General features: G+C 40.1%; 2 protein-coding genes across 2 annotated transcripts; both read right to left on the bottom strand.

Annotated features, from left to right (window-relative positions):
- Positions 1-659: 659 nt before the first annotated feature.
- On the bottom strand, positions 660-15348 carry rgs22 (regulator of G protein signaling 22). Its single transcript, XM_030783107.1, has 20 exons — positions 15304-15348; positions 14523-14585; positions 14145-14324; positions 13904-13989; positions 12177-12311; positions 10921-11082; positions 10007-10121; positions 9374-9475; positions 8928-9122; positions 8257-8349; positions 7955-8097; positions 7015-7177; positions 6516-6674; positions 5820-5888; positions 5181-5342; positions 4293-4472; positions 2754-2921; positions 2408-2515; positions 2065-2154; positions 660-848 (listed from the first exon to the last, which is right to left on the bottom strand). Exons 1-20 carry the CDS (start codon positions 15346-15348, stop codon positions 660-662), a joined length of 2607 nt encoding a protein of 868 aa, XP_030638967.1.
- A 1754-nt stretch (positions 15349-17102) lies between these two features.
- Positions 17103-20009, bottom strand: fbxo43 (F-box protein 43). Its single transcript, XM_030783106.1, has 4 exons — positions 18577-20009; positions 18379-18481; positions 18045-18230; positions 17103-17351 (listed from the first exon to the last, which is right to left on the bottom strand). The coding sequence occupies exons 1-4, from the start codon at positions 20007-20009 to the stop codon at positions 17103-17105; spliced, it is 1971 nt and encodes a 656-aa protein (XP_030638966.1).

Raw genomic sequence — 20009 nt, 5'->3', positions numbered from 1 at the left:
TGGAGGGTGTTCCATTGTACTGCAGCGATAAGAAGAGCAGTACTAATAGTAATTTAAATGTGTCTCATTTGTTCATGATAATTTTAGTTTTGAGATTTTTGCAAGTAAGTGTGTAGACAAAAACAGCTCTGAAACAGGAGGCCATTTTGTTGAACCATTTTGAAAAAAGGTGAATACTGTTAATGCATACGGTGGCCAGTCAGTGACCTATGGGGAGAAAATGTACATTTATTTTGTACTCAACATTTATTTACTGTATCCACTATAAAAAAACTTCTGATCTTCATCCAGTGAATATTTGGCTCTTATAAATAGTCTGTTAATCTTAAATGCCAGTTTCAACTTGTGTTTAGAATTTAGACACATGAAGGCAGTGTTAAACATCTTATATGTGGTTAATTAGTCCCAATACAAAAGCACTCACAACTGTGCTGACTACTTCATTGCTGGTGTTACCAAAAGCAGTCAGGGTTACTCGAAGTGAACTCATGAAAAGTTGTTAGTTTCTAGACAAATACAAAGGACCACTCTCAGCAACTCATGGGTTAAAAATTGGCAACCATTCAACTTTCACCCATCCAGACACTTGACATCAGTATCAAAAAGAAACAAAAGAAGCTACCTTCTAACTCTCAGACACAGGACACAATGCCAGGCTGTTAAAACTTGTACAGTGCAAGTATAAAGTAGGTAATGCCTACCTGGTATGGGCGTGGCAGGATTGGCAGGGCTGTGTGTCTTGGAAGTGTGGGCAGAGTGCTGGTCCCTGTCTGATGCGGGCAGAGGAGTTTGGCAATGACGGCTGTGTCTGCTGCCTTCTGACCTAATGCTTTCCACAGTGACTGAATCTTAAGAGGAGGACAAACAGAAACATGATCACAACCCACACACCAGCAGACACAACAGACAGTCTTCATCTTTCTCTCACCATCCACTAACACAGGATCCTGCACTGGCACTGAAGCCTAGTACTCCTCCTGAATGCTAATAGAAAGTCATTAGAGAAGAGATTAATATACAGCCCACAGCAGGCCACAGGTCATGTGCATCCAGCCCTACATCATGTAGATTTAATCATCTCTTTGATCCTGTTCTTAAAAAGAAGGCATCACCAGTTCTTTTCAGATTCTTTTTTTTGGCTTATTTGTCCTTAAATCACACGTGGTGTAGATGTAAATATGACCATTATATGAAGAGCCCCACAATCACTTCCTGACAGACCCACATATAACCAGAAAGTGGACCTTTATGGTTCCTCAGAGATGAGACATCTTGTTTCTGTGGATATCTTCTGTGGAACATGTGCGGTTCTCCATCATATGCTTTGATCATCAAATGAAAGTAACCACAGTTTAATGGTTATGGGGTATGTCTGTGAAGTTAATTATTGGTCAAACTAATAAGTGGAAGAAAAGGTGCCATTGGTGAAGCAAATGAGACAGAACTCCTCATCACAGTGTATGTTCTGTGAATGTGAGAGATCAGCAGAAAGCGGCGGTAGTCAACTGAGAACCCTGACCTGAGCCAAACAACCAGGTTTTGGATTGCCTGAAATTCACAATAAAATGGAAGAGCAAACATGAATACTTGAAGGGAGAGTGTTGTCTTTTTACTAGAACCTAGTGCAAAAGTTTCCAAGACACAGCATCACAGTCATTAATGAGTAATAATAATCACCTCAAGTACTGCTGTTAAATTTAAATTAACATATTTTCCCATGACCCTGTGTCCAATGATGCGTAGAGACGGACTGAGAACTTGTCTCCGTGTAAAGATCTAGTTTTGTTTTCTTTTTCATCATATTTGCTTGGAGACATCACTATCTACACAATTTTAAGGTTTTTGTTTAGTGTGAACCATGAAGTAATTTCTGCATATACTTCATGCATCACAATGTGCATGGTCTTTGAGTGTTTTTCATGGCATTAGTTAGAGGTCCATAAGAAATCTCATCTCGGTGGTCAGTGACCCACAGAGCATGAATAGTGACCTGTTCTTTCACAGGGATCAATGTTTATAACTAGATAAAGAGAGAGAGAGACCCGTTCCTGTGGAGGAGGAGACCAGCTCGTCCTTTTTCTGGGATTGTTTACGAATCCGTCGCTCGTCTTCTTGCTCCAGTGCTGCTATGTATTTGGAGTAAGACCAGATTATCTGAAGCAGAACACAAGCGGAGAAATTCATTTTCTATTATTTAGACAGACCCGCCTTAAACATTTTATTCTAACATTAAATTATATGAACCCTAATAATTTTGGAGATTTTTTGCAAGGTTAAATCAAAATAACATCACAGCAATGTTACTATAGCTATAAATTTATAGCTATAAAGCTATATGTGTCTGACAGTTTCTCTTTCTGTTTAGTGCGGCTGAAAGGACAAACAAAATCAGTTTTCACCCTCTCACCGTCTGAGTGGGTTGGACGAGTGCCTCGTTGTCCTCCTCACGCCCTCCGTCTTCCTGGTTTTCCCCACATAGACTGGCATTGTCAGTCAGCTCTTTTTCAGGCTCACCCTGTGAAAGAAAAATCAACATCTGTCCTGCAAATGCACCTTAAACAACAGATAAAACAAAGATCAGTAAATCAGTGCTGCTGGACGACATCGAATGAATATCGTCACTACGCCATTTCATTCTGGAATTTATTTCTCTCGTCTCGCTTTGGTCTTGTAGTGGTTGATTGTTGTTTTGGGAGGTTAACTTTTCCTGTTAAAACACCTGAAGACTGGAATGAGAAACGGGGTTGTCCAACCTGGTCGCTTTCCTCCAGCTGGTCCAGCTCACGTCTTCCCTTTCTCAGTCTCTGTCTGTGCTTGGTCCTCCTGCTCTCCAGCACCGCCAGAACCTTCTCCTCATCCACACTGTTCCTGAACTCCACAAACTCAGGCCACAGCTTCAGCAGCTCACTAAATACAGACAGCTGAAAACACACATACACACACACACAAGCGTATGAATCACTGATGGCACATACACCTATACTCTCAATGGACAGTTTATTAGGTCCTCCACTACATTAATGAAAATCTCTCACTCCAACAGACAGTGAATCACGTAGTTGTAGCTTGTTATAAAAAGCAGATAGACATTGAGGGATGAAGTTCAAGTGGCCATTAGAATGGACAAAATGAGTAACTTTGAATGTATTATGACTGTTGGTGCAAGTGTGCCTTATCCAGTAACTTAGGAATGGCTTCCCTCCTGGGCTTTACACACACACACACACACACACACACACACGTATAGGCTTTATCATGAATTATCATAGCACATAAATGGCAACAACTGAATGCCATAGTAAATCCTAACACTGATATTGACCATCCCCTCATAGCAACAGTTTTTCATATTTCACATGGATTCTTCCAGCAGGAGAATGATGTCACAAAGCACGTATTGTCTGAAACAGGTTCCAGGAACAGGACATTATCATCTAAAACAGTTTTGTATTCCTTGGTTGTAATTCCGCCAAGCTCAGTAGAGCATGGTGTACTAGACTCACTGACTCTCACGAAATGGCTGCCATTACAGATGCAGATTCCCTAATCCTTAACAGTTGGGAAAGGCACTGCAGACTGAAGGCATCCTTTGGTTCTCCTCACATAAACCTGTCCAGATGTAGGAAACATTGTAAAAGATAACTCGTCAGACCACGTTACGTTACATTACTTTCCATTCCTCAGGAGGTCCTGGTTTTGAGGACATTACACTAAGTTATGCTTTGTTATGCAGTAGCCTTGGTTACAGGCTGTTTCTAAATGGCAACCTTAGCATCAGCTTTGTCCAGCTCTCATGTAGTTTTTGTTGGGTCACATAGATGAGTCAAAGCTGGTTATATTCAGTGCTGGGGTTCTTTTCGGAGGTGTGTGTGTGTGTGCGTGCGCGCACACGCAAGTGAGATTTTTAGCAGATATCCTGTTAAGTGTCAATTGTCCTAAACTTGGGACTACATCTCCTTGTATGGCCTTTACCATCATGTCATAAAAGAAACAAGACTGATTAGTAATTTTGCCCTCTCTCTGATCAGCCAGTTACTGACACCTGCAATATCTGCACAAACTATTTGACCTCTTTAAAAATCTGCTCAGTTACAGTTTTAATCCATACATTCATGTTAACATCTTGAAACTCAGCAATCAGCCCGTGGAAGGTCTCAGTCGTGCATTTGCAGAATTGTACTGTAAGAACACAAAGAGAGATGAACAACTGGGGAGCCTCTACTTTAAAAATGATAACGAAATGGGAAAGCACATAAAAACATTTTATAGACATGAAGATTTGCACACCACACCTGGGCTTCTCTGAATATGTATGGACCCAGCTCCTTTCTCCTCTCCAGGATCTGTCGAGCCTGTTCGGGGGGGATATCTATCTGCAGAGCCGGTGGGATGGAGGAATTAATGAAGCAGTTGATGATGGTGGTCACCTTCTGCTGGACAGTGGCTTCATCACAGTGGGAATGGCATAAGTCCTACAGTCACAACAAATATCAGTTACACAGTCATTAGCTTGCCACCACTTCCTCAGTGTCTGATTCACCCAATTCAGAAGTGGTATTGAGTTACAAACAGAGGTGTTTGCACAAAAAAAGCCCTAGACAATTACATGTTACGCAGTCTGTTATATATTAAAATTCCTGTATCTTATACATTTATATTGAATAAGCGGTGAAAAGTGCTCACCAATACCTTTTTAACTATAGGTCGGACTACTTTTATAACCGAGATTTGCATCCTGTTTAAAGTGAGGGTAAAGTGTAAATGTACATAAAACAAGTATTGAATTATGCATCAATTATTCACACCATTGTTTTTAGTACTCTGCACCCTTACATAGCAAGAACATCATCATCATCTTTAGTGTTTTACTTTATTAGTGAACATAATCCACAAATGATCAGATGGGTTTATGTATGACAGCTCTGAGATGGTCCAGGTAAAACAGTGATTTCTGTGATGTAAATATCTGTTGTTTGATTTTTGATTATGCTTGAGATCACAGTCTCAGTAGAAGATCCACAGTTAAGCTTTTTAGCAGAGATTTTCAGGTTTTTTGGCCAAAATACCTTTCTGCTACTACCATAACAAAAAGTTTCTTAACTTCCAGTGCTATTTGGCAAACATTGACCAGATTTTTATCTTTTATGGGGTAGTTGAGCTTTTTTTTTTTTTAAACTCACCTTGTACCTCTGTACCTCCAGCCAGAATACTACATCATTCTCAAGGAATTCACCCTGTAGGGACACAAAGTACTGGAACTGAAGGCAGGTAACTGGATTGAGTAGGGCCCTGCGCAATGCCAGCACCTCCTTAGATGAAGTCATGAATGCTCCTTCCACGTGCTGTGGGAGTCAAGAGGAGTATTTTGGGGTTCAAAGACGAATCAGCAACAGGTCAAAGGCTATCATGGGATTTAATGTCAGGTGTTTCATTTTTCTGGTACACCTCCAGACTTCACTGGTGGGCTAAATTTGACAACCAATTTTGTTTCCATTCATTCATGACACAGATATGTAACATATAATTTTCTCAGTTTATCTGATACAATAATATGTCAGTAAGTGGCATAGTAGTCGCACTGAATAGCATGTATATATTTTGTAAGCAATCGTCCATTTCATAACAAGTGTTTTACTGTGCCACAATGCAGTATTTATGCAGCATACACTTGCAAATGTGGATGTAATTATCAGCGGTCACTGATTACATAATAAAGCCTCAGTGATAGAAACTCTGCATGTACCAACAAAGTACCCAATTATTTTGCTGGCTGTCCTATGAAAATAGTCTTTAAAAAAAAAAAAAAAGTGAGGACTTACCTTCCAGACCTGTCTCTTCTTGCGTTGCCTGAGGAAGATCTTGTCCTCAGCCAGCTCCTCAATCCGCGGCTGAACAACACAGACAGCAGATACTATCAGCAAAGTGACACTTAGCCCCACTTCAATGCCTCAGGCTGACACTCTGTGAGAAGTGCCACACAGGTAACTACACATTCTTCTTCTCTCTTTCTGCTCCTGCTCTCCTCACCACTAATGGTGTCATGCTAAACTGCTACAGCACCTCATTAACTAATGTCCTGGATATCAGTGTCTGTACACGCCTACTCGATAGCTTAATTAGCGAAACACGAGAAATCACAGGCGTAATGCGCTAATCCCAACAAGGGTGAAATTTGAGGAAGAGGTCATTTTAGGGTTGCATGAAGCATAACTGAGAGACATAGACTCTGACATTAATACTTACAATCTTTATTCACCCCCCCCCCTCTTTGAATAAGCAGGTCTATTTGGTGAGAGGTGAACAACTACAAAAGCTCACGTTTGGGGTTTGTGTTGTGGGGGAAAAAATGCAAATGTTAGTTCACCCTATCCTGTTGTATTAAGCATCTATATAACATTGTTAATGTTTTTCATTTATATGTTCTCATAAAATTTAAATCAATGTATACTGCAAAAAAAATCCCAAACCTCTCTAATCATTTAGCAAGATGTCATACCCGGAACAGCTGGACTCACCCGAAGTTTCTGGCATTCTATGAACTCAGGGCTGGCTAGGAACACTGGCAACCATTTTTTCTCAATGCGACTCTGGGCAAGACGCTGCACCTCCGTCAGCACTCGACCCGTCAGCTGACCACGAAGGAGATGGTCCCTGCCACCTGCCAGCCGCAACACCTAAACGTACATATACAAATATTGGCCACAAACAGAGTGGGGAAAAAAGCAGGACTCCCTCAGTGACAAAAGGCTAGAATAATAGCTTAAACCCCCCCCCCAAAAAAAACCCTATTAACTATGTAATATAGTGAATTGTTAATATATGCAAATAAATGTATTTGCAAATCTACAAAATGTAGGAGTAGGAACCACATACATGCTAATTACATCAAACTCTGGCAGATTGAAAAGTGAGTGAAAAAGAACAATCAAAATTCTAGTTAATGTGGTGTAAATTCAGAACTTAATAAAATCTTAAAAGAGCTCAGGAGCTGATAGTGGTGAGGAAAGTGGCTACCTCATCCTGTTCCATTTTGTTTGCAGGACTGCTGGGCCCAAAGAAGTAATCCCTGATAAGGTACTTGCTCTTGATATCTTTGGACTTCTCCTCTAGCTGGGTTTTGTCCTTCCGGGCCATTCTCTTCAGCTCCTCAATGTCCAGCCAGCACATCAGGTCCACACTGCACAGACATATGGTACATACAGATAAGAGTTTGAGGTATGTTCAGATTACCACCGACATGCACTTATTTTGCCTTTATTTTATGGAGATGTTCTGCTGTGTGTCTTAAAGACCCAACATCTGATAGTTTGTTGCACTGTGACGTGCTTGGTCTTTTAAATTTTTTAGGCACCGTGTGTTTGGCCAAGGTATGGGACTGATCCCTTCTTTGAAACAACAGACCAGAGAGAGTGAGGCTCTTACTGCTGCTTTTTTACAGTTATCACTTAGGAGCAGACAGAGCATCACCTCTGAGCCCATCCATCCCTGTTCCTTCCATTTCTATTGGTTATTGTCTAATCTGCTCCTCTCTTCTACTCTAATGCCCTCATTTTTATGAGTGGCTTGAGTCCTTCAATTTTCCTGATATTTTTGAAATATCAGGCGTACACAGGGTGAGTAGGTAAATCAGCAAAAGAATTTTCTTTCAGTCTTGTTGTTAATGCAAAGATTAGTAAGTCTTCATACTTAATGTTTTAATTTAAGCGTCTAAAACAAGGGTGTTACTGCAAGCGTTTAGTACTCAAACTATCAGTTTGTAACCTCCTGAAAATCTCAGAAATCTTTTGATTATGCACAGTTACATTGTGGAGAGCCTGAATATACAGAATGGCTTTATTTTGTGGCCAATAAAGTTTACTTAAAAGGCTTTCATAATGGCAAACGACAGTGTGAGATATCAGAAACATTATCATGGAAAACAGTGAAGTGTGATATTGATGACTGCAGTGCTAACCTTGCAAAGTTCTCCTCCAGAAAGGTATGAAATCGCTCGAGCATCAGGCGATTGCGGACTAGGGATGCCAGAGTATACCTGCAAAACTGATCTGGGACCTGCACTCTGATGTTTGACTCTCTGGGTCTCTCTGGTGGTGGCACCTGGACATACTGAACATGATGAATAATAACAGTGCTCTCCTTGTAAATGTTTCAATGTACAAATAATGGATATATTTTTCAAATGACCAAACGAGGAGCTGGCGATGGAAACGAGTAAAGTCACCTTTCCCTCTGAGACCTGTGTCTGAAGTGACTCACCTGCTCCTGTCTGCTCAGGACTTGTGTGTGCAGCATTTTGAGCTCAGCATAATGCTCTGTGTCAACGTGACGCATTTCTTCCTGTAAATCAACCTGAGGATGGGGACACACGAGCAGATATTAAGCAGTGAAAGTTCAAATCTTCATGTCAGGACTTGGATTACATTTTGTTTCATTTGGACCTTTGCTTAGCTACGAGGAAAGAGGATTAGGTGAAGGAGATAGAGAGACATCTGAGGACAAATCAATAAAACGTTAAAAAATTATTTATCACCGTTGCACCACATACTAACAAGTGTACAGTTTTAAGTGGGTCATCTAATATGCTGTGATCCAGCCTTGTGGGGAAATATTCTATGACTTTGTTAATCTAAATCTGTTTTTCTTTACTGGACTGAGAAGCATTTGTTAATCTAAATCTGTTTTTCTTTACTGGACTGAGAAGCGTGAATATTGTCAAAAAAGCTGTACTATTTACAAACATGCTGAAGGAAAACACACATCAGACTATAAGTGTGTTTCATGTCATCACATTGTATTGTGAGTGTTACATCAAATAGAGCACCATAAGATGCGAAAATATTTAACCTCAGCAAGCAGGATTAAAGACCAATATTCTAGAATAAAGTACAATTTAATCTAGTCTTTACCTCTTCTCTGTTATGACATACCCTATCATACATTTCCCTGTCACGGTTCATCAGATGAGTCCATGGCTCCAGCAGTAAGGTCAACGCATGCTCCTCTGCCTGATCAAACAGCTCCTCAAAGGGGGTGCTCAAATGGGCAAGAATCTGGCTTCGACTTTCCTCATCCATTCTAATATTCATTTGACCAGCTGAGCAAAGGTATGTGGAGTACAGAAGCTTGAAGCCAGTAACAAAAAAAAAAAAAAAATCAATCAAGGAATAACAGTATTAAAATATACAGCCTTCAATCCATGGAGAGAATTGTTCAAATAATCAGTGTCATTGTTAAGTTAGGCCAATATGTGTGTGTGTGTGTATGCATCCCTTTACCAGGAAGTTTTCTATGTGCACACCTTTAAAATCAGTTCTTCACCTTGCCTCAGTTACCAAGTATTGTGTGTCTGTGAGTCTAAGACCAAATGCTATACCTGGGACTGGCGCTGTATTTTGTATGGGTCTAAGCCACCTTGGTGGAACAGCTGATGATACTCCTGTAGGTCTGACCAGAAATTCATCACATTTTCCCACAGCTGTCACAGACAAGACAAAAATGGAAGAATTAAATTACATTGGAATAAGGGTCTACATGAAGGCTATGTGGAGTGGTCGTTCATTCCATACACCATTTGTCTAAGTAAAGGTTTTGGTTGTCTAGCCCAGAAGTTCCTAATTCATATAAGCTCCTCATTTGATCCGTTTTACCCATTTAAGTTTTCCTCAAGTGTCGGGCTACAAAATTTAAACTGTCAAGTCCTCAATAACTCAGACAAAATGAATGGACTGTATTAAAACATGAACCAAAGCAGGAAAAATTCAGACAAGAAATGGACTGAGAAAACACTGGTCCAGGCAGTAGGTGATTTGTTATTTTTTAACAGGGGGGATGGCCCAATGGCCAACAGGGGAGTTGGCCCAGTGGTCACTGACACCACTCCATAGACTATATAGGGGGATGGCAGGTTAACAAGGGGGATGCATTTTGGTCATTTTGCTAACAAGGGGGATGGCATCCCCCCTAATCCCCCCACAAATCACCTACTGGGTCCAAGCCATTAAAGTACCTGGTTGCCAGAGTTCTCACAAAAGTGCCTAAAGAAGAAGCCAGCCCTTGGCTCCACCTTCAGGGCTTGCAGCATCTTCTCTATCCTTCTGATCTGCGGTGCAGGAGAGCTATGGCTACCAACCAACTGAAACATCAACAGCACATAAACTTGTCAACACCCAAAGTGAGAGATTGCCAAAAAACATGATTCCTATGTTTGCAGCATGTCGTAACATAGGCGCACAGTCATAGAAACACACCCCAAACAAAAAGCCATGAGAAACAAAAACCAACAATGAACAACCACAGACACAAATCTCGACAGTCTCGATAAAAGCTTTCATTCCTAAAGCAATGTAAATTAATCCAGGTTAAAGCATGCATCTATTATAAGTGTCAATGATGTTACTTCAGAAATATTTTCTTTAACTGTATATCAATCACATGGGTGTAACTTTCTGCATGTACAGTAACCTCTCGACATAATAGTTTCTCTGAGCTGATTTGGCACATTGCCCAAAAGAAAAGTCCATGCTCTCTGTCCTCAGTTACCAGAGCCATCTGAGCAGGGTTTCACTGTTCTAGTCAAGGTCATACAGGACATATTAAAATATAATACAGCTTGACCTAAAAATTTCTTTTCCCGGCTGTGAGAAGCAGCGGTCTATACCTGCACAGGAGATGAGTGTCTGACAGCAAGCACACAGGAGTCAGGATGTAAGAGCTGCAAATCGATGTAACGGAATGGACACAGCTGACATCCCTGACAAAGTCTCAGACATTTTACACTTCTCTTCTCATTGATTTGCCTCACACCACAGAACCGCTGGCCCCTGGAATTAATGCAGTATAAATGCTTTGTGTGGGCATATTACTTTTATCATTTAAGTTATCACTACAGCAGCATAGTGCAACTAAATATATACATCTCACCAGTACAAGAGCAGGACCTCAGAGAGCTGGGACTGAACAGAATGCAGTTTATCCTCCTTCCAGCAGGAGGAGCAAGCCAGATCCAGTCTGGAGAGAAATTCTTCATCCAGGGTACTGAGACCATTATTCAGTAGGTATTTGCTCCTCATCTTTACTAAAAGCCTTTAACAAAGATAGGTTGATGAGATAAACAGTAGAGAACACACTGCACAGAGAACAGGAGGACATGTCAGTGTGCAAGAAATACATTCAATAAAACTATCTAATAAAATTACTAGTTTCACTTATTGATACTAACATCATACAATTGTAATTATTAATGGATGGCAATGGCTAAAAAGGTACTTTTTTTATTTAAACCTAACATTAATCAGTCAATATGATCCTGACTGTTCCGCATTGTTTAGTAGTTTAACCGAACTTCAATGAAGATTTGAGTGAGGTCATGACGGACATCTTGGTGAAAACAAATGAACATTTAACGTGGGATAACAAAAATGCAATTAAACAAGACTACCAATACTCAGTAAAAAGGAGCACTGAAAAGATTAGAGGGGAAACTGTAGCCATGCACAAGGTGCATGAGTGCAAGCACTGGCATACATGTGTGTGCTTGAGGGCTGGCATGTACTTAGGTAACTATGGGGAAAAGGTGTGACCTGACACATGGACAATAGATTGATGTAAAGATGGACTCTTTGCGCAAGCAGTAAACCTTGGGCGTTTACAAACAGGAGCCTCGTAACAGCAAGCTGTGTCTGCACCAATAGAGTTCACTCTTAGTTCATAGCTTGGAGGCTGCGTGTGACAGATTCTACTCTAAGTTTGCTGCTGCAAAGTCAGATGTGAGACAGGAACAAAGATTATCAACTTTTCACCTGCGTCTGTGCAGCTTTTGTCTTACCAGTTACAGTAAATTCAAAAGTTGCAGCGGGAAAATAAATGTGTGCCTGTCATTTATTTTTTGATGTCACAGGTCCGTGCGGCCATTTCTGCGGGCTTTGAATTTACATTTGGGACAATGCGGTCAAATTTTACCATAGATCAATTCAAGAACAATTGCAAACGTCACACAAATATGTCTTCCTTAAAACACACACACACACACACACACACACACAAAAACCTGCTGAAAATGATTCTCTCTCTTAAATTGTAAGATGTCTTGTCTTGATTCTGAAAATTTTAGAGGTTTACATAGTGAAAAATTTCAAGACAGGATAGAGTACACAGAGAGCAAACAAACAAAACGATACCTATTCTTGTTCTTTTTGCTGTGTAGAGTCTTCAGTTGTTCAATGTCCATCCAGAGACTGAGCACTTTCTCTCCTGATGTCCCTTGTAAAGAGCTCTTAAAAGCTTCAAAGTCTTTTTTGGTTCCACGGATACCTCTACAATGGATAGCAATGTTACGGACATCTTTTACAAGGTCATTCCTCACAGGTGACCATTCATGCTCTCCTACGCTAGGGCTGCACTTTAAGGTTGGAACTTCTGCCCACTGTGCTTTGAGCGGTTGTTGAGAACCAACTGTGCTAGCTTTACCATTACTGCTGGTTATCTGTTTTTCTAATGTGCTTAGGACATGATTAGCTACGGTGTTGCCAAGATGATCCAGGGAACTTCTGGTAAGCACAGGAGGGTTCTGGTACTGTTCTTCTGGTTTTGCCTCTGTGAGGTATAAATTAACCTGCCCAAGAACATTCCTCACTGCCACGCACAGGGGGAAAAAAAGAGGTAGTTATTTCTACAGTACAAGACTATAGTTAGGTTCATTAGACTTGTACTGCAAAACACATTATACTGGTTTAAAAATAACTGAACAACCGTGAGCTACAGGGAGACTCACTGGCTAAACACATCACTGTAAATGAATGTGTTTGAAACAGACCATAGCTAAAAGAGTTACAGAACCACAAAAGGAATCCAGATACCACTATCCAGATATTAGCATTAACCTCCTAACACACCATCGGTGGATTTAGGGCTGGTGGGATCTTGGAGGTAACGTTGGGTTGAGAAGTAACCACCCAGAGTTTCTGTGTTTTTCTTTCTGAGAAAGAGGTGACCACCCTGGGGCAAAATCTATGTGAGTAAATCAAAACCAAAATCTCAATTAAACATCACTTTAAACATTCATTATTTCTTGAAGCAAAACTACAAAAAACTGTTCTCTGATCTGAAGCTGAGGGAAAAAAACAAAACAAAAACAAAAAAAAAGCACATACACACAAAACTTTTGCAGCCTATGGTGGAGCAGTGTGTGACAAGCTAATTCAGTTCAGTTTCAAACAACTGGTAGCTAGCTTGGCTATACAAATCTGTCTGTAATACTGAGTGGTTAAGATAAGCCTGAGCTGCTGAGACCAACATTATTGTTCAAATCATAAAACTCCAAACATTCTAACTGCCACCTACTCAGTCCTTTCCTGTATAAGGTAGAAAGCCTATTCTCAATACCTCTTTTTCACTATATGCAGCTGACGGGATTCTGTACATCATGGAGTCACTGAGTACTTGCATTTGGTTTGAGCAGTTTTCAAGCTGAAACAAACACTTTGCCAGCCTGTAGAGGTGAAAGTCAGTAAGCTATATTAATATAATCAGGAAATCTGACATGTTTTCAATCAAACTGTCAAATTTGATCTTGTATATGATCTGATTACTTTTATTCAGTGTTTTAGGGGTTTGTGTGTGTATGTTGCCAAGTTTCTTGAAAAGATTGTCCCTGAGGGAAGCGATGTTGATGTTCAGTGTCAAACACACTAAGTAAACAAAGTGCATTCAACATACAACACTTCAAGCTATATTTCAAAGTCCAGAATTGCACTAATTATTTAAGACTACCCCACAAAAGCAAAGGATGTAAACAAAATCTCTAGGATTAATACCAATGATTACAACTCTATATATTTAAACATACACATTTACATTAAATTATAGCACCGTATGGATTCATATATCCTGTGAAGTTGGCCCTTACCTGTACTCAAAGTAGCAGTCACTTTGGAGAAAATAAGGCAGCCTTTCTCTCTTGACCCATTGCATTCCCTGTTCTTTGCCTAAGCACTAAAGGAAGTCAGATTCATTAATGGTGAACAATACTGTTACAAAATTTAACAGTCTGCCTTCAGATGTATCATTGATAAATCTGTCAATAAAGACCTAAATGTCTCACATACAACAAAATAATACAAAGGCATTTAGGAATGATGTGAACTTACCAGGACTGTATAAGTGTCGTCAATCATTGGACTTTCACAGCAGTATGCCGGATTTGTGAAGAGCTGAGATTTTAACTTGTACAATGAATCTCTAATTTGTCTGGAGAGAGTTTCAGCTGCATCACTGACCACCTCAAAGACCCCCGTTTCCTTGTTATACTTTAGGGATTCAGTGAATGACTGAATGGATGGATACATATATAAATACATACATACATACACGCCTACATGTATACATACCTGGGTTCATAAAACAAACACCTTTCTAAGAGTAGTATTTCTAAGTAGGAAATTGTCCGTTCGTTATATTACTGAAACATATAGTGATAGCCTATTTGCATACAGAGAATCGAAAAGAACAAAATAAAATCTGCTTACTGGAAGACCAAGGAATTCATTGAAAAAATCCACGAGTATGTCATCAGAAGTAAGGCGTTCTTCCTACAAAGTATAGAATAATACGTGTATTGTTCATCATTGATATTACTTTACACCTGATATCGGCCGCTGCGGTGAAAAGTAAAATTAGCCCAAAGGCAGGCGCAAATAGCTCTGGTTTTATTCTTTTCCCCTCTCCTTCATCTCTTTCCTCCTCTTTTTCTTCAATGGAACGTTCCATTTCAGGGTTTCTTTCTCCGTTGCTCTGAAATCGCAAACTCACAGTCTAATTGTAATTAGGTGAGGTTGCAGGTGTCCAGTAATCTGAACTATACGGTCAATTACTGGGGAAGAGTGTTAGGCTACTTTATCTCCCTTCATATAAAAAATTATGACATACACAGTCACTTGGGGGATGTTTCCCAACGAAACTCGTTAATGGCGTTTGGAAGACTAAAACTTTCCACAGACCACAAAATTTCCCAAAAAGGATATCCCTTGCAACAAATAAACTTGACGCGAACTCAGGGATGTGTATAGACAAGCAGTATTTCAAGGAATGGCTGAGAACTGACCCCTGCTGGCAGTTATTACTTCTTTATTTATAATAAAACTTTGTACAGTTTTGGCAAAAGAATGACAAATACTCACAAATTCGTCGCTTGTCAGTTCCGGTAAATCTAAAGAGAAAATTCGGTTAATGTCTCACCAGAATGAATACGAAAATTTGACCTGATGTAAGATGAAGTTCATTAATTAGATTCGGTGATAGTTCTCTCACCTGTAGTTGTCCCTCCGAACATTTCAAACTGCTCAGTGATACCATGTCCCACTATATCCCAAAAATGTCAGAAAATGACGAGCCATCTGTTGAAACTTTTTTTTAATAACTGAAAGGAGTTTGGGTTTAGGGCGGGCACAATTTTTCCAGTGTGTCAGTGTTAAGTTGCCATGGAGGTAAGCGTAATCAGTAACGGTAGAGAAAAGGGACCCACTGAAGTCATAAATCAAGTTTTACAAGCAACACATGAAAGTAATGGCATTACGGAGAAACAGGACTGAGTGAAATTTAGTACCATAAGAACACAGGCAGTATTAAAACGATCCGGCAGTATAAATTACAGATGCCTATACTGTATTCCTTTGATTTTTTGTAGAGTCTCTTCTCAGGAGTGTCTTATACAACCAAGATTTTAAATGCTCTCCGTAAATAAGAATGAATGTGTTCCTGTTATATGCTCTCAGATAAATGTAAATATCAATGTTTTGGTTTAGTCATGAACGCAACATGAATTGCCAATTGGTCCATAATGAATATAACACTGCATGTGATTAAAACCAAATTTAAAACCAAAAGTCAAATTTATGTTGCCCACAAAGGAACCCGTGGGTTGAGCGATAAGCCAATTCCCAGCCTTTTCAGAACTGTTTTGTGCCACGGAACAATCAGCAACCGGAGCCACACGGTGACACAAAAACCATAGGAACAGTCTGAATAACAATTAAAACCTATGAATGACCTGGTGGACACAGCAAGAGAGAGAGAGAGAGGGGGAGAGGGAGAGAGAGAAATAAACACACAACCAGCAGAGGTCGCCAAATGACCAACTCAAGGGCACAATATGAATAATATGGGGACTCAGAGCGTGCAGTAGAGTATTTGAGTGGCAATAACTGACAAGAGAAGCGCAGCATGACAGACTCAGTGCTGCGGTTCTATATTTGAGGGTAACTCACAAATAGCAAACATAAAAATATTAATTGAATCATAGAAATTTCTCAAGACTTCATTAAATGACAGTTGGTGGACTCTGAAGTTTTATGCTGATTAGAGTATTTATTTCTACATTGAAAGTAACTGTATATTTTAATTAAATTCGACTTTACCCATTTAAGTAATGTCAAAATGTGTCAGACACCAAGGCACTGGATTCATGTATTTGGACAACCTTTAAACAGTGTAGGATTAGTAGAGCTTTTCTGTTGTAAAAATTAGAGGGGATGTTGTCTTTTGTGGACACAAGGGCACACTTTAATGATTGCCCAAAATGTAAATAATCTCTGATGTATCTGTGCTGTAATACCAACCAATTTCAGTGTACAGCTAATCAAACATAAAATAGCTCTACATCCTGTCTTTAAGATTCGAATTTTATTTTCAAAAGGTATAAATATAGGGAAAGGCAGACTGTTCTCAAAGCATTTAATATCAGGCTTTAAGATCAAGTTGACAGTGATAAAAACAAAGGCACATGAGCACAAAGTTGTTTCAAGCAGGACAAGTATGACTCAGCTTGTATGCCATTGTAAGGTCAACTTGCAAAATTAAGAAAAGTTAAGAGGCTTTATTAAAAACACAGCTATACAAGTATGAAAAGAATATATACATACACATACACACAAACACACAGCTTCAGTCATCCACACTTAAAAAAAAAAAAAAAAAAAATTCCATACTACACATTTCACTGGGCAATGAGAAGTACAAGGCTCAAGTTTGTGATTGGTGATTGCCAGGCAATACTCCTCAAAGATTCATAATTAGAAAGCATGCAGAAATTAATTAAGGTTCAAACTCATTCACAATCTCCTAACATTGCGCTTGCTCTGTGCACTGCCAGGTAATACATCCCTTTTGCTTCTTGGTTTGACAGACAAATAGACACATTCTTTCGACCCGTGGTAGGCACACAGACAGGTTGTGCAAAACTGGAATCCACAGTCTCCCCAACTACACAAACCTTCCCTCTTGACAGGGTGACATCGAGCTGGATGCTGGCATCGAGGACATGGTTTTAGACATTCATGGCTGAAGAGGGTTTTTGCCACCTATTATGAAAAGAAACACAGAATTTTACTGTCACTGTCCCTAACTTTTTTAGTGTGGAGGATTGCTTACTGGATACCAGTTAAAAACATTGGTCTTCCATCACTAAGTCCTTCTTGTAGTCACATGACCCATGATGTCTATATGAAGATTTGTGATTGACAAACTGGAAATAACAAGTTGAACTGAGAAATAGAAAGTCCTCAATTAAGAATGAATACAACTTTATTTTTTTTAAAACATAAATTATGCAACAGTGTGAGGTACTGCAGTTTCTCATTCTACGATGATCAAAATGATGTGTTTTCACTTCATATATTTTGATCAAGTACAATACAGCTCATTTATGTTTTCTGATCCATCTGTCCTGATAAACATAATTAAATGGTCTATCGCACATTTTTCATTACCTACACCATACATTCTTTAAACAAATGCTTACTCAACAGAAAACCCTGATGAGGACCCAGCATGCTGAACATAAAATGATGAGTAATACACATCTTCATTCTCCACCTACAGCTCATTAATCTGCACCTAAGTATCCATCTATGTGCATCTACCTATCCATCAACAATGTACTCATTAATTATAACAATGAATACAAATGAGACTGTCACTAATGGAGTCAATTTCAACTGCTGTTAGTCATAACTAATATTTTGGGCGTCTTTTTAGAATAACATCTTACTTACTTGAAGAAATTCTTCACGTTTACAGCTTGAATGTGAAACTTTGTCCTGGATAGGGGTGAAAGTGCCTTTTCCTAATGGAGTGCGAGAGCTTGGGGTCTTGGACTGTGCTTGGACTGAACTCAGAGCTGATCTGCTAACAAGATTTAGCCTGGTTTCTGCATCGGGAACATGTGTTGCACTACCCCGCTAAAGAAACAAAACAAATAAAACCATAAGAGAGAAGGCAGCCACTCACCACATTCAATACAAATGCAGATAAAATGATATTTTCAATAGTATTAATACTTTCAATCAGATGCAATCAGTTCAAACCACAGCTGGCCGATAATCTTACCTCAAACGCAGTCTTCCGATCTTTCAGGTAAGATCTTCTCCTGCGACAAGCCTTTTTATCTTGTAAAATGATTTCATCCCAAATCCTGGACACCTGGCCGAATCTATTGAAGCAAGAATGATTAACAGATTTCCAAAGGAAGTCTCCAGTGAGACGTTCTACATGCATGATTTTTCTAATAGAGACAAAACTGTGTACCTGTAGATATCATCAGGAGACAGGTGGTGCAATATCATAGCTATGATGTGTCTTAGATCCCTCATCTTGAGCTCTGCAAGGATGTCAAGCTTGCCTATTCCCATTTTCCTACCAATCAGTCCTGACAAAGGCATTGTGGTTTTGATCAGTTCATCCTGAGATGCCTTTAAAAGTTCCTCCAGGCTGGTCTGCTCTGGCATTATCCTCGCACTATGTCGACTAATGGCATGCATCATCTGAAGGGCGGGAGTCAAGGACAGGTCCTCCATTTTCAGTCTGGTCACTCCAAGAGGAGTCCCATCCAGAAAAACGTCTTCCATTGAGAGGGGGGACCTTGCCCTCTTAAGGTCCAGTTGTTCCTTTTTAAGGACAGTATTCACTGGACAAAGGTCTTCTTCAGATTGCGATCCCCCCTCTCTGAGCGTGGACAGTCTGCATTGCCGCTCAAGCCTTGGTCGCCTCTTCTCCCTACTCTTAGAGGACGATGGCAATAAGAGCTCCTGGAAAGAACCATCATGGTCTATTGAGGAGTCATGAGATTTATCAAGGCCAAGAGAACTAAAGCCACTGTCCTCAGAGGCTGAAGTATCAAGCTTGGAATCAAACGTGAAAGATGGCGTGTTCAAAATGCTCAAACTCTCAGAAAGGTTTGTGGCTACGTTGCTGACTGGAGTCTGAAAATCTTCCTTCACAAGAGGCATGAACTTGCTAGATACGGGCGTCTCAGATATGTTTGTAGCAAGGAGCCCAGACACGATACTTTCATCAAGATCTTTGTCAGTTGGAGTCTCCAGCACCTTGCTCTGAAAAAGCGAAGGACTACCAACATTACTTTTCCCATCTTCAAGAGTAGATGTGATTGCTTCAGAGAACATGAGACGTCGTTTCCTACATGACAAAGCTACATCCTCCGCTTTTAAAGTGCTTGTGGCTAGAGCCTCTGATAACACAGTCTCTGGAGAGTCAAAGTCTCCACTGCTCATTCTGCAAAATCCTTCATACTTTGTGTTGACAGAGCAAATGGTCTCTCTCCCTCTGGGCGTTTTAGGGCAGCCCACCCTGCTATCTGTGACAGACCTGGACATGAGCAGACGCCTGCGAAGTGAGGTATCCTTTTTTGATATTTTGGGAGTCTCACACCAGCCTGTGGGCAATACATGTTCCTTCTTAGGGTCATTTTGAACACTTCGGGTGGTTTCCTTTCGTCTGTCCTTTCTCTGCAGGCTGAAAGACAAGCCTGGGCCTTGGTTTTGAATGAGGTTTTCCTTTGGTGTTTCCAGTATGCCGTCCAGAGAATGAGAAGTACCATATTTTGTCACCCTGGTCTCTGCTCCTGGTGTGTGCGGCTGCTCTTTGAATGGACTGTCATGGTGGAATCCGCAACACTTATTTTTCAGATTTTTAAAATGTCCAAACCTCAAAGTACACTCCAT

The sequence above is a fragment of the Chanos chanos genome, chromosome 8 (genome assembly GCF_902362185.1).
Source record: "Chanos chanos chromosome 8, fChaCha1.1, whole genome shotgun sequence".
Taxonomy (NCBI): domain Eukaryota; kingdom Metazoa; phylum Chordata; class Actinopteri; order Gonorynchiformes; family Chanidae; genus Chanos; species Chanos chanos.
This window is presented reverse-complemented; position numbering and strand designations above follow the sequence as displayed.

What these genes read in the sequence shown, in the direction of transcription:
- rgs22 (XM_030783107.1), bottom strand. Translation starts at nt 15,348, where the DNA reads ATGGTATCACTGAGCAGTTTGAAATGTTCGGAGGGACAACTACAG. An exon ending in ACATATTCAGAGAAGCCCAG is followed by an intron (nt 2,922 to 4,292) that starts GTGTGGTGTGCA and finishes GTGTGTTTTCAG; the next exon opens with CTGTCTGTATTTAGTGAGCT. An exon ending in CCCAGAAAAAGGACGAGCTG is followed by an intron (nt 849 to 2,064) that starts GTCTCCTCCTCC and finishes CCTCCTCTTAAG; the next exon opens with ATTCAGTCACTGTGGAAAGC.
- fbxo43 (XM_030783106.1), bottom strand. Translation starts at nt 20,009, where the DNA reads ATGGAGTGTACTTTGAGGTTTGGACATTTTAAAAATCTGAAAAATAAG. An exon ending in TCTCCTGATGATATCTACAG is followed by an intron (nt 18,482 to 18,576) that starts GTACACAGTTTT and finishes TTGCTTCAATAG; the next exon opens with ATTCGGCCAGGTGTCCAGGA. An exon ending in AACGTGAAGAATTTCTTCAA is followed by an intron (nt 17,352 to 18,044) that starts GTAAGTAAGATG and finishes TTTTCATAATAG; the next exon opens with GTGGCAAAAACCCTCTTCAG.